Source organism: Mchenga conophoros, linkage group LG12 (assembly GCF_057382185.1).
Source record: "Mchenga conophoros isolate Kocher_MC1m ecotype Shallow Benthic linkage group LG12, M_conophoros_male_GT1.1, whole genome shotgun sequence".
NCBI lineage: Eukaryota > Metazoa > Chordata > Actinopteri > Cichliformes > Cichlidae > Mchenga > Mchenga conophoros.
The window spans coordinates 29,431,386-29,457,641 of record NC_140537.1 but is presented as its reverse complement, the minus strand read 5'-3'; the positions used below and the strand labels follow the sequence as shown (position 1 = coordinate 29,457,641).

At 38.9% G+C, this 26,256-nt stretch overlaps 3 protein-coding genes and 1 pseudogene across 5 annotated transcripts in view; 2 read left to right on the top strand and 2 right to left on the bottom strand.

Moving 5' to 3' along the window:
• Window positions 1-2,200, bottom strand: part of atosb (atos homolog b) — a 29,523-nt gene extending 27,323 nt beyond the window's left edge. For both annotated transcript variants that reach the window (XM_085295114.1, XM_085295113.1), the window contains exon 1: window positions 1,782-2,200. The gene's annotated coding sequence lies outside the window, so the exon portion shown is untranslated. The remainder of the gene's footprint in view (window positions 1-1,781) is intronic.
• Window positions 2,201-5,255: 3,055 nt separating this feature from the next.
• cenatac (centrosomal AT-AC splicing factor) lies at window positions 5,256-11,030 on the bottom strand. Its single transcript, XM_085295112.1, has 11 exons — window positions 10,741-11,030; window positions 9,319-9,485; window positions 8,574-8,672; window positions 8,414-8,480; window positions 8,034-8,096; window positions 7,667-7,734; window positions 7,443-7,557; window positions 7,300-7,330; window positions 6,700-6,801; window positions 6,337-6,469; window positions 5,256-5,620 (listed from the first exon to the last, which is right to left on the bottom strand). Exons 1-11 carry the CDS (start codon window positions 10,855-10,857, stop codon window positions 5,512-5,514), a joined length of 1,071 nt encoding a protein of 356 aa, XP_085151238.1. The 5' UTR covers window positions 10,858-11,030; the 3' UTR covers window positions 5,256-5,511.
• Window positions 11,031-11,248: 218 nt separating this feature from the next.
• LOC146562880 (uncharacterized) lies at window positions 11,249-15,762 on the top strand (annotated as a pseudogene). Its single transcript, XR_014894687.1, has 2 exons — window positions 11,249-11,809; window positions 12,570-15,762. The product of XR_014894687.1 is annotated as an uncharacterized LOC146562880 (transcript).
• Window positions 15,763-16,642: 880 nt separating this feature from the next.
• Window positions 16,643-23,737, top strand: LOC146562879 (uncharacterized). Its single transcript, XM_085295110.1, has 2 exons — window positions 16,643-16,895; window positions 19,175-23,737. Exons 1-2 carry the CDS (start codon window positions 16,724-16,726, stop codon window positions 21,649-21,651), a joined length of 2,649 nt encoding a protein of 882 aa, XP_085151236.1. The 5' UTR covers window positions 16,643-16,723; the 3' UTR covers window positions 21,652-23,737.
• The last annotated feature ends 2,519 nt before the right edge of the window (window positions 23,738-26,256 follow it).

Here is a 26,256-nt window from a genome sequence, read left to right as displayed (position 1 = left end):
AAAGAACAATCGTGATCAAAGACGAAAACCACCATAAGACAAATGATACAAAAGTTATTTTTGATTTGCTCAAAGATAGAGTGTATGCAAAAGTATGTAATGTTGTTTTTGTGGACTTTATTTTATTCTCTTCCGACAGAATCATTCATTCCCTTAGCCTAAATAGATACTGGTGGCCCTCCAAACTACTTGAAAAACAGACTGTTACTCATGATCCTACTCTTGCTTAACTCAACGCTCTTGCCTGCTTAGTATGCACAGAAGCATGCAATTTGATTTCATTTAATTTGGCTGAATGTGTTGGTTGCTAAATTTTTTGAAGCAGAAAAAAACCCCAACAACACAACGGGGGCTTTCCTCTGGCTATTTTCTTTTCATGCATGGAGGTTGATACACTTATCCATTCTTGTATTTGATCACTCCCTCTCTTCCTTTTCTTTGAATGTGAGAGGATTATCCAAGTTTCTCTATCTCACCTGAATAGACTGAATTCATTTTGTGTGTTTTTTTTTTTTTTAAATTGTCCTTGTGTACCTAAGCATGAGGGAACTTAAGTAAAAGGTGTTTGAGCATGGGACAAGCCCAGACCCAGGCCTGCTGAACAACATGCATCTTGCCTTCGGGGCTGGATACAGCAAAGATCTACATGACGTCACACTCGGCGTCGTATCTCCCACACAGAGCAGCGTCCTCAGCAGTGCCCGATCATCTCAGACCTGAATGAAATGATGGTTGCTTTAACCTTAAGCGGGTCCTTTGTTTGGTTTTAGTTGCAGAAAAGCCCACTGCTTTCTCCCAGACAGAATAGTGGGGGGTGGCTGTCAGAGCAATGCATGGACAAGCAAGAGAAGAAGAATAATGAGCCGCAGCTGTATTTGGTGCTGCAGTGTGTGCAAAAATCTGTAGTTTCCATACATGTAAGACAGCTGCTGTTTTCCCATATGCACGTGTTCTTTATAGATGATGCAGTGTGAGACTGCACATACATGCCTAATGTGTATGTCATTGCCTTCATGCTCTGCTTGTCAGGACAATGAGAGATGGTGCACTGCAGCTAGCATATTAACAGTGCAATATAGGACTCATTGATTTGTTACATTTATATATTTATTTATTTATTTGCATATGCATGTGACAAAGGTTCTGTGCCATCATCAATACTCTTCAATGCATGATGCAATGCAACTCCCAAGTGCAATCCAAGGGAACAATACACCGACTGCAATCAGTTATATGCCCTCTTCTATTAGCTGTACAATGTTCATCATCACTCCACCCGCTGAGCTACAGTCACAATCTCACAGATATACCGCTGCTGGTTGATCCTTCTTGCCTGGCCCATATATGCACAATCCCAGGAGCACAGTGCGCAGTTACAATAATTAAAAAAAATAAAAACCGTTTTATCTCATAATCATTTTAATGCCACGCACACTATTAATTTTGATTTATGCATTGGGATTTCACTGGGAAATTCTAGCACTTTGTCCCCAACCAATGCAGACTGTGCACACATAAAGAAAGTGTGAGGAAGGCAGACAAAGCAGGGGAACGCCCCCTACATCATGCAAGCTACTGTCAGGTCATCAGCTGGATCAGGCTGGATTTCGCTCATTCTTCTGCTAGACTCCCAATTATGATAAGGAATCTCTATGCATGATCACAATGCAAAGGATATAACTTAACCCATTTCAACAAACCCCTACCTTTAAAGTACACACAATGCAGAAGATTAAAGGGAAGGCAACCAGCCACATTTCAAGATTTCGAAGTCTACTCACCTCACGAAAAATATAGACTCAGATTATCAAACACAGCCAGGCAGTCTGAAGTGACGTCCGTGCAGTCTGGGAGTTTGGCCTTTCTACTGTCTGTCTGCCGTGTTGACTGCTGCGTTGTCGGTTTCTAGGTAGCTGATGTTATGGGCCGAAAATCGACTTCGAAGCTAAAAGACGTTAGCAACATTAACCGTATATCAAATAGGTAAAATATTCGGACAGTCTTGAACTCGTCCTCTCACTCTATAGTCCAAATAGTTTGTTAGCTAACAAAGCTAACTCCCTTCCTCTCTGTGCCAGTCTTTTTCGTGCACTCCCAGCTGTTTTCGTTGTTTCAGCCTTTGCCTTAAATTCCTCCTCTGTCCCTTTAAGTAACAGGATTTCCGGGGTTTGCGTGTAAAAATACCAAAGGCGGGGCTTATTCACCAGCTGAGCGCCTGTCATTTAAGCGATTCGCCGCTTGGATTTCCCTTAACCAATCATCACTTGTAGTTTTTTAAACTATGCAGATTTATTCAAACATACTGTTCTCTGATTGGCCTAAGGATTACCCCAAGAGCCGCCCAGTACACGTGCATTTTCTTCCCTCCTAGTCTTCAGTGCCAAGGATAGCTTTTTGTGCTGGAGCTCCGACAGTTGTTTTATCCATTAGTGTTTAAAATAATACATGACACGAAATTAAAGTTAAAAAATAAGACTTTAATAATTACTGTCACGGATGCGTGGTAATTCATTTAGTTATTTTTGTATTTATGCACTGGTTAAATTCACAGTACTGTAGGTAACCCCCTTCTTTTCCTTCCATTTGCTCTAAATCAGCATGTTGTCACAGAGCTAAGAATAGCTCAGCAACATGTATCCCCTTGCAGCTGCACTGAACTCCACGCCCATCTACCCAGAGTACACTGGGGCCTGATTATACTGTTCTGTGACGACGATGCAGCCTAAAAAGATAAAAAAGACTGCGTTTAAGCTCTGCGCCTGGACTATGGGATACTGAGTTTGATGCTCTTGGCTGTTACTTCTCAGTACTTTATCTCTTAGTAATAAACCCAGTGTCTGTTACTGAATAAACTCAAAATTACTAAATCAGTCAATGAGTCATTTATTCTTATTTTAATTACCACACAATTCTAATCTGTCAAAAAATAATTAATGCACGAGTTTAAAAAGCGTGTACCACATAATCACACGTGTTGAGGAAAAGTGGATTACTCCCCTTTGTGCATGGCAAAGAGAAAATGTCCTTTTCCGAGTATCATATCAGCGTTCCTATGTTCTTTAAAAGTTATCTGAACTTTATGCACAGGCACACAATAGAGATGTGTTATTGTTCATATATTACTCTCAGATCCAGCGTACACTTGATGGGTATTATGGTGGTAACCACATAACAACTAATGTTATGATACCGTCACAGTGCTCTCTGTTCTGCGTTAATAAAGGTGATATTTAACATTGGTGTATTTATAATGCACTGCAAGAGGAAGTGCTGCTGTATCAATCATTTGTTCAACTTCTTTTTGAAATTTCCCATTAACAGAATATCTTTGGTGTATGATTATTTTTAGTTTTGGCCGTGGGACCACAAAGGTGGGGTCATGACAGATTTTTTTTAAAGACATTTATCCAAAAGCGACAAAATTTGCATGCGGTGTCTGCAAACATTTTCCAGTAATTCATTCTCTGAAAAAGGAAATGAAACCTTATTATTTGGTAAAAACAGCTGTTATTATTATGTGTATTATTTTTCACGGTTGCATTGCTTCAACAAGCACAGTAGTATTCAATCACATACATTTTCCTGTCACATAAAGACAGAAAAGAACCTTATCATTAAAAATGACAAACTGCACCATGCCTGTGTTAGCTTCATCTTGGCACACAAAGGTGCTTTTTAGTTTAGCTCCTTGCGCCCCCTTCTGTTTACTTGCTGTAACAGTCGTATTGCCCTCAGATCAAAGTCAAAGTCAAAAAGTCAAAGTCAACTTTATTTGTCGATTCTGCCACATGTACAGGACATACAGAGAATAGAAATTGCGTTACTCTCAATCCCTAGATAAATAGCAAATGAACATTTAAATATATTTAAATATAAAAGTGATTAAAAATGCAAGTAAAATAATTAAAAAGTAAAAATTTAAATAAATACAATTTTACATATAACAAGAAAGCTATACAATATACAATATAATGGGTAAGTGACATTGAGTGTAAACCAGGCAGAGTAGTGCAAATAGGCAAATAGTGCAAATGGAGATTTAGTAATGTACGGTAAGAGAAAGTGTAACAACAAAGTCTTATGAGGTAATGGCAGTCCAATGCTCCACAAAGTGACTGGTAACTGGTGCAGGCCAGTGAGTGAGTCAGAGAGTGTGTGTGTTTGTGTGTGTGTGACAGAGTTCAGTGAGACCGTGGAGGAGAGAGGGGAGAGGGGGCAGAATCGGGAGGGAGTTAAGCTTCCTGACAGCCTGATGGATGAAGCTGTCCTTCAGCCTGCTGGTCCTGGCCTGGAGACTCCGCAGTCTCCTCCCCGACGGCAGCAGCTTGAAGAAGCTTTGCATTGGGTGCGTGGGATCAGCCGCTATGCAAAGGGCTTTTTTAGTGAGACGGGTGCTGTAAATGTCCTGGAGGGAGGGGAGAGAGACACCAATGATCCTCTCTGCAGCTCTCACTATGCGTTGGAGGGTTCTATGACAGGACGCATTGCAGGCTCCAAACCACACAGTGATGCAGCTCGACAGGATGCTCTCGATGGTGCCTCTGTAGAAAGTGTGCATGATGGGGGCTGGTGCTCCTGCTCTTCTTAGTTTGCGGAGAAAGAAGAGACGCTGCTGTGATTTCTTGGCCAGTGCTGTGGTGTTGTACGTCCAGGAGAGATCCTCTGTGATGTGCACACCCAAGAACTTGGTGCTGCTCACTCTCTCCACAGACGCTCCGTCAATGGTCAGAGGAGCATGTTGGGTGTGCATTCTCCTGAAGTCCACAACAATCTCCTTCGTCTTCTCCACATTCAGAGAGAGATTGTTGTCAGCACACCACGTGGCCAGGCGTCTCACCTCACTTCTGTAGTCAGTCTCATCCCTGTTGCTAATGAGACCCACCACCGTTGTGTCGTCCGCAAACTTGATGAAGAGGTTGGAGCTGTATGATGGAGTGCAGTCATGGGTCAGCAGAGTGAAGAGGAGGGGGCTCAGCACACATCCCTGCGGGGCCCCTGTGTTTAAAATGATGGTGCTGGATGTATTACTGCCAACCCGTACTGCTTGAGGTCTTCCGGTGAGGAAATCCAACAGCCAGTTGCACAGTGAGGTGTTGAGCCCCAGCTGGACCAGATCTAAGCATAAGCAAACTGCTGATCAGAATCCAGGACTTGATAAAAGTCTTTACAGTTGATTAAATAAGTGAATGTCCTCACTTATACTATAAGTGCAACATGCAGTTAATTTTTTTTTTATTAAAGAATAAAACAAAAAACAGAGCTTACTTTTCTTTAATAAAGAATAGCCAATACTTATAATACAAAATGAATGTCTTTATAGCAATACTTGAAATTTGGGTTTTTGAAAAGATGTTTGAATACAATTACATGTACTGCCATGCATGTACAGGTGTCTTATCAACCTAAACATTTCCAGTCCAGCTCCTTAAACACTCATTATAACCATAAGTAACAAGTCACACACTATATACATCACTATCACTTCTCTATTCTCACACGCCATGCTAAATATTAAGTGTTCAGCTGATCAGTTGTTTTTATCTTCTTTGACCCTTCTGTGTCATGTTCCCTCCTCCTCTTCTGTCTGTGCTTCTGCCCTTCCTCTTGCCTGAACTGGTGCCTGTTGTGGGAAAAACAAAAACATATTCACATGCATTGACAAGAGAAGCTAATTTACTTGAGTTGAATCTCAAACAACAGAAAAAAACCTATATGGACAAATTTGGCTCAGCAGTAAAGTGCTAAACTGTTTCAGGCTTTTTTTGCAGCTTTCCTGAGTTTCCAGGTGATAAAATACAAAATTACACACTAAATAAAAAATGCAGAAACAAAACTTAGTATTGTCTGACTTGCAGTAAATGGCGTTAGTATTCAAGTCATCTTCTACAGTACAACAATGATAAAATGAAGTCCACTGAAGGTTAGCTTTTCCTACATCACTGGTCATTTTGACGTGTGACTGTCATACTTTAAAACGTTTAATGCATCAGCATCTTGCAGACAAGAATCTGGTGGATATTAAACAATATTTTGATCTTCTGTATGAATCTAAACAGGTGGGCTATATTTCCCTTGTGTTGATGAGATCTTTAACATTTAAAAAGTTATAGCATGATTTCATCCCCATGAAAGCAAATTTAACACAAATATAAACACCATAGATTTTAGACACATTGAGGATCATGTGGCCTATTGGCTAACAGTGCAGACAAACATAAAACACTGAAAATATCTGAATGATATTTTCTCCTGTCTCTGTAGTCATTCCTCTGCCCAAACATGTCCCAAAACACCATATATGGAAACCAGGTGCAATGAAGAGCTTTGTCAACTAACCTGGACTGCCAGCGTCGACCGCTGTTCCACACTCTACCAAAGGAAGGTAGCCAGTTGGCGTCTGTATGTGAGCTGTGATCGAAGTTGGCCCCCACTCTGTTCGGAGGAAGCTTCCTCAGCTTCTCTTGCTCCTCTGGCAAAAGCGAGATGTCATTATACTCCCATTACAGGCAGATTTTTTTAACTGGTTTTATACAAGTCTATGTGGATATGTTATTTTTAATTCCTCACACTAACTCCAGCAACAGCAGCTTCATGATTGTAGCTCTAGTGTTTACGAAAATGCTACTTATAAATGACAGTGATGCAACAAATGCTTGACACTGCTACATGTCATTTGATGATAGCAATCATCGTCCTTACTATGTTTGAGGAACTCGTGGAGTGATGGGCCAATCTCTGGCTCTGCAGCAGTTCTGGAGGTCCCTTCTACAGGATCATCTTGGAGCCAAGGAGGGACAGCACCTACAGCACACACAGGTTAAAATGCTTCATCAAGCAGACAAAATAGTTTCATGCAGAAGCTTCAGAAAGGTTGAAAAACACAACAGGAAACCAGTAAACAATGTATTAGCTTAACAGAAACCAAAGTTTGTCCACTGATACACAATGCAGTTAGGTCAACATCATTAAGCACTTATTTTTAATTCATCATGCAATATGACTAAGCAGATGTCTGATGTACAAGTTTGGGGACAAGATCACAAGATATCATCTCAATATTGACCAAAATGTCTGAGTAATCTTTCCAGCACCTTGTTGAATCTATGCTACCAGGAATTAAGGTACTAGCAAGGAGAATCTAATAATGTTCCCAGTGAGTATATATACTGAATTTATATGTATTAATGTTATAAATAGCAGGAACAGTAAAAGTTCTGCGTAACTCTCAAAAGCAGTTGTTTTGCACAACCACATATATATTTTTTTTTCACCGCCACCTCAAGTCATACATCACAGTACCTGTATGAACGTTTCCACTGTTCGATGAATCCTGTATGAGAGAAAAAAAGCGTTCATGTGAGGTCATTGCATTTGTATGATAACATTGCATATATATATGTATAGATGAGTGAATACTTTTTGAATAAAAGCTGCCAGTCTACCTGATAACCTATGAATGTCAGGCCGTGTCCTGCTGGAGTCCACGGCATTTCACCCATCGAGTCCACAAAGCTGCTCCCCGCCTGCTGGTCTGATCCTTGACACATAAACTGTGAGCTGTTGCCCAAAGGACAAGGTGATCCCCAAACAAAAACACAAGTCATTTGAAGTGAGACTGATGAGAGTGTAGAATAGCTACAGTGTTGCAGATGTGACAATGGTTTACCTGACAGAGTTCTCTACAGATGAGTCTGTGCCGTTGGGTCCGTTTAACAACTCAGGCTCTGCATCACGCTGATATTGATTCAGGAAAAGCCAACAGTGGTTCACAGAGGAAGTCTGACATCTAATCATGTTTCATTTCAGCTTTTATCATCACAATCCTTACACACATATTACCCAAAATGTTAATATAAACCTCGTGCCCTTCTTCTTACACCAAAAGGTTAACCAGCCACACTATTCTTCAAGAGTTAAACAGGAGCCTACAATTATTTAGCTGAAGAATGGTGGAATTTGCAATCTTACGTGCAAACAAACACCAGTTAATGCCACAGTGATGGATACTGCCACAGCATCGTTGGAAAACAAACCTCTAAAAGTGACTGTAAGACCTCCTGGCGATGCCTTTCCTGGGCTCGTATATGCTCAGCATGCTGCAGTCACAAAAAAAGAGAGAAAACAAAAAATAATTACCAACAAAAGGTTTCAAACCTGGATAATGTACCCTTCCTTAAGACACTAATTATACTGAAAAATGACTCTAAGGATGAAAACAGTCTCTAAGTAACTACATCTGCATTTCAGAGCTGACTTTCAGATGTTGAGATGCTGGATAATTCAGCAATAAATTGAACTGAACATTTAAAACACCTCTATATATGTAACTATATTAGCATTTATCAATACTGTGCTTCACTACTCCAAAAACAGAATGCTATATGTAGTTCATTTAAAAACAAGGTTGCAATACCTGTTTAATGTATTCATCCTCATTCTCCACAAATGATTCCAATGCCTTTGCCACCTCAACTTTAAACCTAAAGAAAAATACAGAACAGTCAATGCAGATACATTTAATTTTACAAACAAACTTTAATAATGTCTGAATACTTATGGCTCAGTAGGTCTACCTTTCCGTTTCCTCTTCTGTGACGATGACTTTGTCTCTAAACTTCGGGTCAGCTTTATTGTCCCACCAGAACTTGTGTGTATTCTTCCTGTGTTCTGGGCTGAAATAAAATATAGTTGAAAAACTTTAAATACACTCTCATATAAATTCATATGAAAAAATAAAGTAGGTGTACTATATTCATTCAGCAAATGTTTGAGAAATGTATGTTTTGTGGTCAAATGGGTCTTGGTGACCTCTGGACATATTACATATTTTTGTTGCATGTGTAGGTTTGGGAAACATCTTAAAGTCTGTGAAGGTTCTCAGTCATCCAGGTCATCGTAGTCAAAGTAGTCTTTGTCTACAAAACATCTTAAAAATATTTTAAAAACTCAACTTGCAAGTTGGCACATAAACAGGAAGAAATGGAAACAGTAATTCAGGCGTCAGCGTTTTCTTCCTGATTGTGTCTTATCAGTCACTTAAGGATCTTTCCTGTTTCATCACACGTAAGCAATTAACCCTATCCTTCTTCTTTACAACAGCATGTGTATACACAGCCAGTTAAGTAATACGCATTTAAATGCAGTTTATATGAAAAAAAAAAAAAAACAGTTTTTTGAAAATGTGTTAAAACACTTTTCCAGACATGGATTGCTTTAAAACAGCAAAGGAAATTGAAGAAATCTGAGCAATCAAAGGCAATCAAAATGGTTCCAGACAAAACAAAATACAGTGAATAAAACCTTATAAGTAAGACTCACGTGGCCATGTGTTCTAACAGGCCTCCATAAAGGACAGTCATGTTGCCATCTGTAACGTTTTTCTCAATTTCACACCCACAGCAGTAGCACCAGAATGTCTGCTTGTGCTGGGTGCAATCAAACTTTTCTACTTGGGGTTTCTTAAGTGTTCGGCGAGCTTCCTTCACCTGGGAGACAGTGGATGAAGCAGACATAGAAAACTGACAAAGTTAGACTCTGATTGGAGCTAAAACAGTTTCACACAATTCTACTGTTGCATTTAAATATTACTTTTTATTATTATTCAAATTAAAAAATACAAATTTAAAAAATATATATAATCAGTTTGGAGAGTGTAGTTTGTGGTGCTGTTGAATTATATAGGGTTATATATTTATATATATGCTTACAAAACAAAAGAACTAAAAGAGCTGATTCAGGAAAAGCTAACAGTAGTTCTCAGATTGGCCTTGTTGACTCCCATCTCTAAATAAGATGACATTTACTAATGGCAGTATGTCAGTGTTTATTGTCGATTTTGTGTTGTTTCAGATCAAGGCTGCATTGGCTAAATACAAGATAATGTGATAAAACTCTCAAAGACTTGAAAACAACTTTATAATGAGGATGTATTTATTTCACTGGTAAAAAAAGGACAGGAATAAATAACAAGAAAATCCCCAAACTGCTACTAACATGTGCAAATCTCCAACTACTGTGTACATACAAAAAAAATAGACCAAATTTATTGACATGCAAAGACATACTATGCAAGTATGTACATTACAGTATTTGAGGACATATATAAATGAACTGTTTAAATATTTGTTCAAATAAATTGTTTTAGGGAACGAGTCTGAATCCTTACTGATAAAGAAAAATATATGTAATATACATGATAGTAAATCAGACTATATTACTGTCCGATTTCAAAGAAATATAACGGTAATATCATAATGATATATACAGATGTTGTATATCGAGTAAAAACAAATTGTTAAAATATATAATACACAATCAGAAAAATATAATAGTAATATTAATAATAATAATTATGATGCTTTAAAGTTATTTAAGTTGTATCGTGCATTAGATATGAAAGGATGATCTCAAGCTACTTAATCAGAAGCAGGGCACATTACGCGTGACGTGCTGGTGGTATCAGAGTTATGATTATTATGAATACTGACGCACCTCATGGTGGCCGTTCTGTAGACTTAAAATCATATACATATAATAAAGAAGATAATGGACTCACAATATTTCGCTACACAACTTGGGAATCATACTTTTTAATGTTACTCAGAAGGAAAAGAGTTCAATCTAGGATTTTAACAACAGTTTGCCTCCATCACTTCTACCAGGGTCAGATCATGCTGCACAAAACACAGACTACTCTCAATATCAAATATCAGTTAAAAAAAAAATCTACAATCTGCATACCTTTTCTGTGAATTTAAGGAGAACCACTCTGAGTCTACTTTGATGAGTTTTTCCGAAAATGTGTCCCTTCCCGTTGAATGTTGTTTGTCTACAAATGGCACAGTAGTGTGCACCCATTTAGATTCTGTGGAAGTTACCAAACATATACCGAAACCGAGATGAAACCAGATCCGACCTAAAACCAAACGTAACAGTTTTGTCTTTGTTTATCTCGTATCCCCCTTCACCACAGCAGCTACCCCTCATAGCTTAGCGTAAGTTAGCCTTTGCTGCAGGACGTAGTTCCGTCCAGAAATACTTCCCCCTTGAAGCAGAGGAACGGGCTTTGTGTTAAGACTTTCAAAAGTCTTTGAAAAGACTTTTAGTACTATGAATATTGATCATATTTAAAGTAGACTATATACCAAAAGCGGAGTAAGATCATAGATAGTAGAGGCACAGCCTTCTTGCTAAATGAAAAGGCAACAAGTAAAGGCGGAACGAAGAGCTGCCTGACTTTCAGTGTCGGAACACTGTACGAGCCAGTGGAAGTAACGTGGAGAGTGAGAAGATCAAAGACGGCAGCAGTATTCATGCTCAGAAAGAGAACTACTGATGAGACATTTGCTTTGAGTGGATGCTCAGGCATGTCCACCGTTACATTTTAACGAAACTACCTCATGCCAAGTGTCTTAAAGATACGTAGTATAATTACAGCAGCGCAGAAAAAAATAACTAAAAGTCCCCGTGAAAGCGACTGGAATAGATCAACTACTAGGAGGGAGAGGAATGAAAGGGTGAACTCGCTTCCAAAGCCGGATCTTCTAGTGTGACACCGAGCGGAAGTAAACAGAAACTGGGCTGGTGGCGTAAACATCGACTTGTGCGTGGGAACAATATATGTGTAACAAGGCAATAATGCCTTCAGTTCAGCATTTTAGACAGTTTTTCAACGAGCGACTAGCTGCTGCTGCTGAAGAAATATTCAGCGCTTTTGAAAAAACTATCCTCGAGTACGAAGAAGAGATCAGCCGTCAGCGCAGGCTGCTGGACATCGTCTGCAAACCTGCGGTGAAGTTACCCAGGATAGGTCCGCAACACCTTAATTACACGTTTGATATAATTTGCAGTTAAATAATGGAGGCTTTAGACTTATATTAGATCCTGTTGGTTTAAAGTCCTATTAGTTTGTTTTCTTTATCCCAACAGGGTTGTGAGGATGGGAATATGAACGTGCCTCTATTACCACAGCACGTGTCGAATCGACCTCAGTCTATAATCTTTGTCAGTGTGAGAGAAAAACTGGGAGTCGGTGTTTGCTAAGCATTTTTTCTATTCAAATTCAAATTTTATTTGTCACGTACACAGTCATACACAGTACGATATGTAGTGAAATGCTTGGACAACTACTCGTGACCTAAAGAAAACAAAAAAAGGAAAGGCTATGAATAAGATAGGAAATAAATATGCAAAATTAAAAAGGGTAAATTAATTTTGCATATTCTTAAATGTTTTCGTTTTTTGATCAATCAAAACGGAAGAAAATCTGAAATTTATTCTACAACATTGTTTAAAATATCAGATTTGGCAACATGAAATTGAGCGGCAACTACAATGCTATTTATTTGTTTCAAATCCCTTCCACCTCAAACGTGTTTTATTGGGTAGTTTTCTTTATTTTACTTTTTTTCTGTTACTGACATTGGATTGCACACACCAGTATATGGAATATTTATGAACTTTTAGGTGGGTAGCAAAATCTGTGTAGTTTCTGTCAGTGTGTAACTTTTTGTTTGTTTGTTTGTTTGTTTGTTTGTTTGTTTGTTTGTTTGTTTCACTTATCCCTCCAGAGCTCCCACATCAGCTTGCCTGTAAAGAGGAGGAGGTTCTTGCCTCTGACCAGCAGCCCATTTTCCAGGAGAGGAACCCCAGGTTGGATCAAGAGGTTAAAGAGGAACTCTGCGCTAGTCAGGACAGAGAGCATCTTGTACTGAAGCAGGAGACTGATACTTGCATTGTGCCTCTTACTTATGAGAAAGGTGACAACGCTGAAGATCAGACTTTGAGATTGATTCCGAGTGAATTAGTAAGTGCAACAGAAAAACATTCCTTAGTCAAAATATCTATTAAAACCTCAGAGGAAGCAGAGCTAAATACCAACCACCAGCTCTTTTCTCACAGTTCCTATTTATCTAAAAGCCCTGACAAAGAAGACGAGCCTGAGGATTGTATGTCAATTGGAAATGCAGAGACAAAACCACAGAAGATAAGTCACAAAGGCAATCATATACATAATCCTGCAATGTTGATGAATTACTGTAAAACACACGCAAGCAAAAAGTCTTTCAAATGTGACACTTGTGGAAAAACATTTCCATTTAATTCCAAATTAATCAGACACCTGCGAATCCACACGGGCGTGAGGCCATATTCTTGCAACATCTGTGGTAAAAGATTCAATCAGACATCCATACTGAACGTTCATAAACGAATCCACACAGGCGAGAGGCCGTATTCTTGCAACATTTGCGGAAAGAGATTTAACCAGACGTCAATACTGAACGTCCATAAAAGAACTCACACGGGCGAGAAGCCATTTTCTTGTAACATCTGTGGTAAAAGATTTAATCAGAAGTCAATACTGGATGCTCATGTCAGAATCCACACAGGCGAGAAGCCCTTTTCTTGCAAAACATGCGGGAAATGTCTCAGGAGTCGTTCTACTCTGTTGGTTCACATGAAAAAAACACACGGGCGAGCAACCGTATTCTTGCAAAATATGTGACATTTCAAATGCAGCTATCTTGTAAGTCCATGTGTGAAGCCAGACGTTTGCCAGACTATATGTAAAAGAAACAGCACACGAAAAATCTGCAAAGGCAATAATTTTATAATTTTGTGTGCAGCAATTATGTGAAATGATTCTTTTATGCATCAAGCTTGATACGGTATCTAAGGCTGCATTCGTTCGACTACGGTAAGTGTTTGTATATGCAAATATAGATACAATATAGAGTTTCAGTTTTTCACTTCAAGACTAAAACAAACCACTAATATTTAATTACACCTCAGTCTTCTACTTCAATGCTTACATTTGATAATAAGTGTTAGGACTTTTTAAAAAGCATTAACCTGTTTAGGGGATACACAAATAAGGCAGAACCATCAGCTGTGGGCACAAATGGGTCATGGCACACTCATTCGTTGAGCACAGATGGAAAAGTCCCACTTATAGAAAACTACATTGACACAAGGCGTAGCCACAGCGGATTTTTAGAGGGGAATGTAAAAGGGATTTATGATTTGTTTTCCCCCCGCTCTGCCTTGCAGATTGGTTGTGGGGGTCTGATATATGAAAAGCTGCTCCTCCTTGTCTCCAAACACGTCTTTGGTGACTGTAGCTGCAAAAACCCAGTTTTGATTTCTTGACCCAGTCACCACATGACTTCTGTAGATGTTGACTTTTGTTATGAGGGTGTACGTCAGGACCATGTTGGCATATTAGGTCTCAGTGATGCATGATGCTCATTCACTCACGTGTCAGCAAAACCTTCCTGCAGCTCCTTTTCAAACACATAAGGGTTTGGAATAGTAGATTTTCATGCTTGAAGTGCCTTCATGTCTTTATATCCATCTCTTGCATCGTATAAATTCTTTTTACAAGTCTGTTCACAGTATTTGTCAGCTGGTCAAATTTCAGCTGGCAAACTAATACCACTTGCTGCTTCGGCTGGCTTCGAAGGCCTAGAGTTCCTGCCTTTAGAAGAAGACATGCACACGCCACAGTGTCTGTATTAAATAAAATATCTCTAATTGTAACAGTATACGCCATTTTCCTCTGTGTGCCTGAATGTTCGTATGCAACTGTACGTCTTCTTTTCGAGAGCTCATGAATATTTGTTTTGTAACTTCATTGCTTTTTTGTGTTGGTGTTGTTTGTTTGTTAAAGTCCAAAAGTAAAAGTATCTAGTAACAGTGTTGCGAAATACCCATCACAATTTCATACAACTCCAGCTGATGTTTGGAGATATTTTATTTTGTTTAGCGAGGAGCAAAAATGTGCACAGTTCAGTGTGACACAAGGTGATTGGATTGAAATGTTCCCAGTTACAAGTTTAGCAGTTAGAGCCAGACTATGTTTGGTGTTTCTCATTACAAAAAGTCACTGTTTAGCTTATTGCTCCTGATTATTGATCCATTATATCATTTAAAAGGAAATGCACAGCAGGCTGTCTCTCAGTGTATTTCTGCTGTAATTGTGAATGAGATGCTTTGTGGAACTTTTGAAAGCACTGAAACCCTCAACATGAATTTGTTAATTACAACATATTTATATCTGCCTTTATTGTTTTTATTCTGAGGCTGCTCTACATACCTGAGGCCAGCCTAGCATTCATTAGGTTACATGTGAATGTTTCTACTTTATGGTAACACAGTGAAGAAAGCCTTTTACTTGTCAGCGTTACAGTTTCCCTGTTAACAAATGGTAGAAAAAACAAAACTGAAATACTTACAGAAGTTACAGTATTGTTTGCTTTTTTTTTTTTTTTAGCTTTTCTCTTCTCTTCTTTTCACTTAGTAAATTTGCACGCCAGTATACACTATTACATATATATATAGCACATAGCAAGGGCTGATTTTAGCTAACCTCTTGTAACGTGTACTGTAGAGAAAAACAGTTAAGATACATGATGCTGGATCTAAATGTAAAACATGTTTATGTCTTTATCAAACTTGCGTGTTGTTTAACTAATGAAGGAAGTTAATAGTGGCTGTTTAAAATTAGTTAAGGGGATTGATTTATTGAAGTAACAATAGACAATAAAGGTAGCATTGCCCAGTCAGTATTTTAGGCTATATAACTTGTTTTACTGTATTCATCTCCATTTACAGATATTTAGATACCAAAAAGAATCCTAAGAGCCATCTATGCAGTCTGAAAGTCTTTGGCATTTTGTGTTTATTTTGTTCTTTGCAGTATTTGTTGCCCTGAAATTATTGTATATCTATGTAATGTTACACTAAATGCTCAGTTTGACTATATCCCTGTGTGTGTTTTGCATTTTTATTTCACTCACAGCACTGTTATCTTTCCATAACATCAAATTGTTCCTCACAGCAACATGAATTGGTTTGAGGAGCTATAATATACAACATCTTTGTATTAGTATTTCTTTCACTGTCTGCCAATTTGTCCTACAAGCTCAGGATGTGATCAACCAAACTTGACCTGCAGATATATCTTAGGTCCTTCAAGGTTCTTATGGCCCACAAAATGACCTGTTTTTAGCATCTGTGCACCTTTAACAACTTAACCTATGCCTCCCTTTATGCACTTAAAAAACATCAAAGCATCGTGTTTTAATTCCACAGCCATCAACGTGGCCAGTCCAAACAATACTGTAGTATATCATATAATATAATAGCATATCATATCATGTAATACTGGAAAGAGAAACTCATGCATTTAATTCTTATCTTTCTTTCAAACTATTTAATTAAAGCAACCACTGTATCGCTTTATATATGTAAATATTGATCATAGTGCTCTTTACAGTTCCATAGAAAGAATTTCACAAGTACATAAAACAGTGTTCAGGGGTTTTTGGGAGGAAATATGAGATCACTCTGTGTGTTTTTTGTGGTCAGCAGTGTGGGCAATTTGTTTTTCACATAGGGCCAGGTTTGTAGAGTTTGTAGAGAGCAAGTTTGTAGAGCTTTTTTCCCTTACAAAATGAAATCATCATTGAAAAACTGCATTTTGTATTTACTCGAGTTATTTTTTATAAATGATTTTTCTTAATATTAAAAATTCTTTGACTATTTGAAACATGTAAGTGTGACATATGCATGTATGCATGCCTTTTGCACGCCGGACAGTAGGTGGTGATAGTGAGCGGGTACAGGATGTGTGTATCGCCCAGTATCACTTGCGGAAGTTAAAAGAAAAGTGCGCAAGTTTAGGCAGCTTCGAAGTCAAAGCGTCTACATTTTAGTTGTAACAATGTATCCCGTTCAAAGCATGCGTAAGTTTGTCTGTGATCGACTAACAGCAGCTGCCCAAGAAATACTGGGAGCGTTTGAAAAGAGAGTAGAAGAGTACGAGTCAGAAATCGCACGTCAACGCAGGCTGCTGGATACGGTGTTCACACCGGAGATAAAGTTGCAGGATAAAGGTCGGTCAGATTACCTTGCTCCTCAGTAAAGAGTCCTGTTATGTTTGAAACGATGACTGGTTAAAATGAATCAGTCCTTAGATATTCATTTCTTAATTGTGCCAGGATCACTGTGTGGTCAGACCAGTTTGACAGGTATAATGTACCATTTGGTTTCCACTGAATTACACAATTTATTTTATTTTTAATAGCTGGATGTTGTACCTCGGTAATGTAACAAAAGCTGACACAAAGTCCTCAAATCCTCAGCTGAACCAAAGATCCTTGTAATGCTGGGCTTACACTGTGTGGTTTTTTCAGTCGCGCCATTCAGCTCCTGCTCAAACTGTACGATTGACTCGCAGGGGTTAGATGTTCGTAGGTCACGATGCAGGGTCTCACACTATACGGCCCGATGCTCTGATGCGACCTGAGTGCTCACACTGTGCGTCCATAAAATGAAGGTTATAACAGAAATTCTGTCGCTCGCTCGCTCTCCCTTTCTGTCTTTCACTCACACAGACACGCACACCACCACCATCAACTTTGCTAAATTGCTAATGAAAAACATTAGCATTGCAGCTGTGATTGAGCAGCAGTGTAAACCCAACTATTTTCACGGTTGTTGTGATAATTTTGTGAGGCCTCATCGAAAAGGCTCGGATGAGCTTGCCATAGTTCTACAAGTTGTGCCTCCATCGCTTGTGTCCGGATCTCACGCTGCACTGCCGTGCCGCGCCGTCTTCTTCGCTGACATTTGTGTTTGCGCGTGCGCAGTGTGAGAAGCTGCGGTGACACCCTCACGACCAAGCGATTGATGATCGGGAGCTGGTCGTGAGGTGTTAATCGCTTCTCGTTAACCCACGTATACTACACGATGCACGACGCACGATGAAGGTCAAAATCGGACCGATCGCCAAAACGGTCGCACGACTCGTGCCAAAAATCGCACAGTGTATGCCCAGCTTTATATAGATGATGCATGTCTTGGGGAAGTCGTCTCATGTCACGTGTAAGGTCGAGCGGGTAATGAGTTATGGACAAGGCAATCATTAACACATCTGTGTCTCAGCAAGCAATGGAAATGAACAACTAAGCGGAGTTATTAGATACAATACCGAGATACTATTTTTGATCAAAATGTTGGTGACATATCACATCAATACATTTTTGCATTCAAACTTCCCAGCAGGTTTCATTTTAACAGCTAGAACAAAATGTATCCAGTGTCTTACTAGTATGTGTCTCAGTTGTCGTTAATGATGATGAGGACACATCCTCATTAATTATTAGAGCTGTAATTTGCACGGTCTCTCCCTGGACTGCACGGGGCTTGTCCTGTTCTGCTTCTTAGTTCACAGATGAATGATTTGCACAAGTCCACAGGATCAGATGAGGAGATAAATAACTTTTGATGTGCCAAATAATGCATTTAGGTGAGGTTGCATCGGGGTTGCCGTCTACATTTTTGGCCTATACCTTTAAACTCACAGAGAATAGTTTTTAGTGTGCTTGGTGGTGAGTCTGGTTTCCCACTTGGGTGCTTTGTAGATTTTAAAGAGGCAGTCCTATAATTTTAAATTTAGATCCTGAAAATGAAAGTCGGTTCATTATTGAGGTTGAGGTCAGTCGAATACTACAATTATTGTTTTGTTTTGTTTTGTTATCAGTTCCGTAGATAGATTTTAGCTCTAAACACCCACCTACAGGTCTCTGTCTTTGTGACTATAGCACTACTGGAAATGCTATTTGGAAATGCTTTTTACAGAATGAAACTTTTTTTGCTCCTTTTTCAGAAACCAAAACATTCATACAATTCAATTTAAAATTGAATTCGATTTTATTTATGCAGCACCAATTCACAACCAAGTCACCTCAATTCGCTTTACATTGTAGGGAAAGAGCCTACAGTATTAGAATGCAAACCTCAACATTTAGATGTCCAGCCAAAATTAAATAATTACTAATGACTGAATGCAATTGTGATACATAAACACTCAGAGTGAAGATAGGTGAGTGAAACAGAAATGCTCAGTGCATCATGGGAAGTTCTCCAGCAGTCTAAGCCTATTGCAGCACGACTAAGGGACGGTTTAAAAGCATGTTACAGTTTTTATCAGCAGTTTAATCCTTATAAGTTACCACAGAGATGAATGCTGTCACATTCAAGGTGATGCATGGCTTTTAAATTCTATCACTAATAAACAATGTACATACAGAAAGTGTCATTTTTAGCTAATGGCTATAAGCCAAAAAATAGTATTTTAAACACTGTCCCATTCTTTCCTTCCTCCCTCTAGATCTTGCAAATACTTCTTTGAGTCAGCAGCAGAGTGACTCCACTGTTCAGCCTGATATTACACGGATTAAAGATGAGCATGAGGAAATGTGCATCAGTCAGGAACGACAGCAGCTCAAACAGCAGCAGGCGCCTGCTGCTCCTAAGGTGACTCCAGCTTCAACTGATCAAAGTGTCCACAGTGATCAGTCTCAGCCTTCAGGTCCTGACCAAACGAATCCTGCTGCAAGTAATGATCCCAAACCCAGTGTCCCTAATGAAGAGGAACGTGACAGAGAGAGTTCTCCAGTACCACCTCCAGATGATGACAACCACTTCTTCTGTCACAACTCAGATGAAGGGGAGAGTCAAGCTGACATAACTTGTAACTATGGAAGTGAAACACCAACAAGAGGCGATACGGACACATCATCAGCTATTACAGCAGCGCAGCCGTTAGATAAGGAAAACAATGATGTGGGCAGCACAGCAAACAGTGGTACAGAGGAAGGACAGGTGTGTACCAATGAGAGCAATGAGCCAGCATCAGATAGAAGTTGTAACATTGAAAACACATCATCAACCAGTAATTCTGAGTTAACACCTACTGTAAGATGTAATAGTGAGACCACATCAGCTATGAGTACTGAGCCAACACCGAACAAGAAACATATAGATGGGAATGAAACGTCAACTGCAACTGCTGGCCTAACGACTAACACAAAACAAAGTGGTGACTACACAACATCTACAAAAAGCACTGAACAAACACTAACAAAGAGCCCAACAGAAACTAGATGCCCCGATGTAACGCCACATGAGAAACACGATCAAGCGAGCCCCCCGTTAAAAGGGAATGGTGAGCCAGCGGCAAATAAGTCAAGTCACGATGGGGAATCAAGCTCATCTGTCAGCCTATATGAAAAAAGCAGTGGTAAGAAAACATCAGCTACAAGTGATGAGTATGCATCTAGAAAGAAACACAGCAAGAAAAAAACAAGCAGAAGTACTGATTTAGCTGCAAGTAGGAAACTCAAAGATGGAAAAATGTCATCAAATACAACTCCTCAGTTAATGCCAAATGAGAAGCATAAAGACTGGGACGCAAATGATGTCACTGAGCCTTCACCAGACTTTACATGTCACGACATATCAATGGAAAGTACTGAGCCAATTCAAAATAAGACTAGTGACCATGAACAGGTAGCATCAAATGAAAGTCCAGTTCAGGCAGAACCCACTGAGGGGAACACATCCTCAATTTCAAGTCCTGACCTAGCACAAAAGAAGCAGAGTGAAGGAAAACTAGCTTCTCCTTCAAACACTGAAATGGCACAAAGTAAGAATTCTAACAGTGACGAAGCCACATTGGCCGAAAGTACAGAAACATCGCCAAATAAGATGCCTGGTGATGAGACTACAAGTACTACGTCAACCTCAAGTAGGAAACTTACACATCAGAGAACATTATCAACCAGAAGCAGGGATTTAACAAAACAAAAGAAGCATAGACATAGAGACGCAAAGTCTTCAAGTAGTAAGGAAGCAGCACTGCTGAAAAGACAAAATGATGGGAGCGCAACATCAGGAGGAAGCACCGACCCAACACAACGGAAAAGACATAAGGATCAGAGTGGGGAATCCACCCAAACTACAGAGGCAAGACACAGTAAGAGAAACAACAATGGGAGCAAAAAATCAAGTGGAAGTACTGATCCAACACAAAAGAAGAGACATAGGGAAAGTGAAAAACGCTTAAAAGCATCAAGCCAGAATGATGGTGGTAATGCCAAAGATGAGGAAAATCCTTACAAGTGTGACCGGTGTGGCAAAGTGATGTCCAACTTCAAAAACTACAAATTTCATATGAAGAGCCACACAGTTGAGAAGACGTTCAAATGTGAGACTTGTGGCAAGATGTTCCGGGAAAGTTGGGATTTAAATAAACATTTAGTGATTCATTCAGCCGAGAAACCCTTCAAGTGCGACGTCTGTGGAAACGGGTTCAACCGACGTTATAATCTCGACCTGCACGCCAGGGTTCACACTGGGGAAAAGCCTTACAAATGTAGCACCTGCGGGAAAAGCTTCAGCGCCTGTGTGAACATGAAGAAGCACATGCGAATCCACACCGGTGAGAAGCCTTACACTTGCAACGAGTGCGGTAAAGAGTTTGCGGATTCTTCTGCTTTCAAGAATCATTTGCGAGTGCACACGGGGGAAAAGCCCTTCAAGTGTACCTACTGCAAGAAAAAATTTGCTACCAACACGACTTTGAAAAGGCACACCAGAACACATACAGGTGAAAGACCGTATAAATGCACCGTGTGTGATAAGGCGTTCAGTCACAAAACCGACCTGAAAGGACACATGAGGATGCACACTGGCGAGAAGCCCTACAAATGCACTAGTTGTGGGGAACAGTTCTCCACCTGGTTAAAACTTCATAAGCATAAAGAGCGTGCACATGCAAGCGAATCAGAAAAACCCGCCAAATAACTGGTCGTACCAAATGAATTAACTTGTTTTTGCTTTTCGTTTTCTTGTGATTTACTTCATAGTTTTGAATTTTTTGGACATTCCAGGTGTTGAGGTCAAACAGGGTTCTTTATTGTGTATTTTTCTGGTACTAGTGAGAAGTTAAAAATCAATTCAGGAAGGTCACTTTGAGTAAAAGATCTGCAAAGAGCTATGCTTTTCAAGGCTTACAAGCAAATACTGGAAATACTACAGAAAGCTTTACACTCTCACACTGATGACAGTTTGTTATTTGTGACAAAAAGATTGTATGTTTTCCCTTTCCTTCTTGGCTTACACTTTTCTGTTACAAGTCGACGTGAGAGCTTTTTTTTCTTTCCATTCTGTGTTATTTTTGTCTGCATTTCTCAGAGAAGGTTGCACTTTTGCACTATGTCATTCTAAATACGGCCTTAACAAGGCCAGTCTTATTATGGCAACTCAAAAAGAAAATTCTGTATCAGAACAGTTAACCCCTAAAATGAATAGAATAGAATAGAATTCAACTTTGTCATTGCACATGTCACAGGTACAGGGCAACGAAATGCAGTTTGCATCCATCCAGAAGTGCTTTAGCCATGATATAGATATATTACAATATATATTAGCAATGATATAGATATGTAAGTATATTACAGAAATGGGTCTATTGTGGTATGTAATATGTACACGGTATGAAGTATGTTATGAATGAACAGAAGCTGTTATGAATGTGAATATACAGTTGTCCATTGTGTGTGTGTGTGTGTGTGTAGGTGGTTGTGGGTGTGTGTATGTTCAGTCCATGTGTTAACGTGGGTCAGCTGTCAGGAGGCAGAGTTCAGGAGTCTGACAGCTGTGGGGAAGAAGCTGTTCCGGTACCTGGTGGTCTTAGTCTGGAGGCTCCTGTGGTGCCTCCCAGAGGGCAGGAGGGTGAAGAGTCCATGTGATGGGTGACTGGGGTCTTTGATGATTTCCCCAGCCCTTTTCAAACACCACTTCCTGTAGATGTCAAATGCTGGCTTTACCTGGACCATTTTGCGCTGGACATCATTGTCGTTTATTACTCACAGAGAGTTTTGATGGCTGGACTTTTCCATCTTTTCGGGTTGTTGGTAGTTTCCATTTATGTGCAATGGTGGCTGCAAACTGCATTATCACCACCTTCTGGGAGTAAAAGCACATTAGATAAGAGAGATAAGAGATAAGATAAAACTTTATTAATCCCTCGGGTGGGTTCCTCTGGGAAATTCGGTACATTACATCCTGTGACTGATTTAAAAACGGGAAACGATATATTTCAGGACAAAAGCCATAGTCAGTCAGTTTTATTTTTATAGCAAATGTTAAATTATTTGATAATCATGACTATTAATTACTAAATGCAATGTAAATATTATATCAGATCCAACTCTGCAGGGAAAGCTGACGCCTCTTGGTATTTCCTATAAAAAGCTGTTGCATTTTTTTTAAAGGTTTTGTATGATAGTGAACTTTTACATATTTATAATTCTGTACCGTTTGCTCTTGCTTAAGCAAATGCTTTGGTTTTTGGATTGTTTTTTACATCTGTAAATATTCTTGTTAAAGAAATCTGGGAATTCCATCAGACAGATCATGGACAACAAAGTCAGACGAGTCAAAAGCCAGTGGTTGTGACTTTTGACGAGCTTTACAGTTGTTTAAATACAGTACACAGAAGTGCTTCTTGCCACAAGAATGCCTTCATTGCCTCAATGTGTTAATAAGTGTTGTACTAGAACAGCAAGCAAAAGGAACACAATGTTTGTTTGGTTTTTTTTTTTTTGTCTTGTTGGTAATGATTTTATTTGATTTTTTTTTTTCAGTGTTTTTTCCCATTTTTGTCATCAGAGCATAGACTTGTAAAACAGTCAGTGAATGTCTTATTAATGGGTTTACAATAAACCACCATGCCTTTTGTAATTGTCAATAAGTAATGTGTGCTCTTTCTGAATCTGTAGGATCCACGTTGATTTTCGTTAAATTATTTGTGATGTATTGAGACAAGAAGAATTAAGAGATTCGTTTTTGTGTAAGTGAAGGAGAAAAAAGTTACAGTGCAATAAATTCTGCTCTTATTAAACATGTGTTCTGATGATGATTCATTATTTAGAGCATATTAGTAGTTTTTAACAAGACTGCATAAGTTGCTTTTGAAGCCTGAAGTAAAGTTACAAAGGTCAGGTGTATATGTAGGTTAATATTTAATATTTGCGTACGCTTGTTGAACACTTTTCTAAGGTATCCTTTGGTAGGACCTTTTTCACACAGAGAACTGTTGATCAGTGAATATTCCCTTTTTCAAACCATTCCATGCACAGCCTAGAGATGGTTGTGTTTGAAATTCCCAGTAGATCTGCAGTAACTGAAATACTCAGACCAACAACCAAGTCTCATTCAAAATCATTTAAATCAAATCAATAAATATTTTTTTGCTATTATGATGCACATTTTGAAATTTAGCAGGTCGTCTTGAGTATGTTGTTATATCTAAATCCATTAAGTGATTGGCTTAGATGTTTGTGTTAAGTAGTAGTTGAAATAATGTACCTAATATAGTGGCTGGCAAATGTGTGTTCACATGTATAATGTCAGGTCTATCTAAAGATATTAAAGACCTATTATGTTTTTATTTTTAGTTTTATGGTTTCCAAATAATTAAAAAAATGTTAAAATAAGTTTTAAAAATGTTACAAAGTAAACTACTATTTTTATTGTTCTTCACAAAAGTACATATTTGTTGGGTGAAAGAGTTAAAATGTAATTTGGAGGCTAACAAAAATGTGGTAATTTGAGATACATCACATGGTCACGTAACAGTGAGTGGACACAAAAAAATTGATTACTTGTTTACTCAGTCCCATTCTGCCATCATGTGGTCCATTATATTTTTGGCTGCATCATGAGAAAATGTGATTTAATAATCGATTTTTAAAAATCTGCAAATTGAACTGCTGCTTTCATGCTGCTATCAACAATCCCTGTACAGTATTTTCTATTTTTTCCCCACAATATCTTGAAACAACTAGAACACAGCTAACTGCTATAAACACCTGCAGCTGATGACAGAACAGCTCTCAGAGCGTATGGGCACGACTTCAAAGAAGATCACAGCAGAATTAAAGAGCAGAATCTGAAATAAATAAATATATTAACAAACAAAGGCAAAACACGAAGGTCCTGGGAAAATATTTTTACAGTATGAAGTTAAAACTCTTGTAGTAAAACTAAAAGCCCTTTTTTGGTCATTGTTTATCTATTTAGCTAAGAATTAAGCAGACTATCTGGAAAACATCTTCAGATTTTTTATCGCAAAACAGTCTAGCTGTGGATTTGCTTCTTTTCCTTCCCTTATATGCTTTATCTCCTCACATTTCTCTCTGCACTGTTATAGTTACACAATAATCAAAAGTTTAGTCAGTGCAAAAATATTATTTTAGTGCCGAAGTTGCTGTCAGATGTGCATTTATATAGTTGCATATACAGAGTGATAAGAAATTGACAACAGATTCTTACAATGGAGAGCAGGCCAAGACTACCTATCTGTCTGTAGAAGAGACCACCCACCTGCCTCTTTGTACTGTATATTTATCAGGCTTTGTTGCAGTGCTTTATCAGTGACTCCGAGTTACAGAATCACAGTGGGTCCACTGTCATTTCGGACTATTAGTAACTCACAGGTGGGTTCATGAGTCATCCAGACTCTGTTTGTACAGCTGGCTGCACCGAACCCCCAAACACACACACACACACACACACACACACACACACACACACACACACACACACACACACACACACACACACACACACACACAACAATATCAATTTCAAACATGACTTGTTACGTGTAACAATTCATTACGTGATTGATGGAGCGCTACTGTGGCGCGGCCGGCCGAGGGCACAAACAGAAAAAAGACAAAAAACAACAAACAATTTTTTAATTGCCCCAAGATAAATCACCTTACTCATAATTTTAATCCTCCATTTAGAGCACAGTTGTGTTAACAAATAGAAACCCCCAGAATCCCAACGATATCTTCACTTTCAAACAGTTTGACCACAGGATATAGACCAGCAGCACTAGAAGGGGCCACAGTTTCACTCCCCCAATCTGCCTGTCATACCAAGGAGCAGGCCACACACACCGTTAGATACTTGTTTTACTGCCTTCTTGTTGTGTGTGTCGGCTAGTATAATCTGTTTGCATTTTCATGCTTCTCTGCGTCAAACATCTTAATCTTTCTCAGAATTCTTGCAATGAACTTTTTTTTAAAAAGCATACTCTAATTAGTAAGCCATTATCATACGTTATTATCCTAAATGACAAAATAAACCCATGCTTGAACTTTTAATTGTAAACATTATGCCTTAAAACCTCTTTATCAGAAGTAGCATTGCAGCTGATCCTGTCAACTCCATTAGCCTAAAACATCAACGGAAATCCTCTTCATTACTCCCAGACACTGAACGCACCTCTTCACCTTTGCACGGCGTGTCATTTGGTCTCCAAATTCCTCTGCAGATTACTATACTCCAATACTACTACACGGCACCTTTGCAAATGTTATGCTCTTAGCAGTA

Coding starts and splice junctions, on each gene's coding strand:
- cenatac (XM_085295112.1), bottom strand. CDS start 10,857: ATGGGTGCACACTACTGTGCCATTTGTAGACAAACAACATTCAACGGG. Junction 7,735..8,033: donor TCTTACAGTCACTTTTAGAG/GTTTGTTTTCCA, acceptor AATCAATATCAG/CGTGATGCAGAGCCTGAGTT. Junction 6,470..6,699: donor CCACGAGTTCCTCAAACATA/GTAAGGACGATG, acceptor CGCTTTTGCCAG/AGGAGCAAGAGAAGCTGAGG.
- LOC146562879 (XM_085295110.1), top strand. CDS start 16,724: ATGTATCCCGTTCAAAGCATGCGTAAGTTTGTCTGTGATCGACTAACA. Junction 16,896..19,174: donor GATAAAGTTGCAGGATAAAG/GTCGGTCAGATT, acceptor TCCTCCCTCTAG/ATCTTGCAAATACTTCTTTG.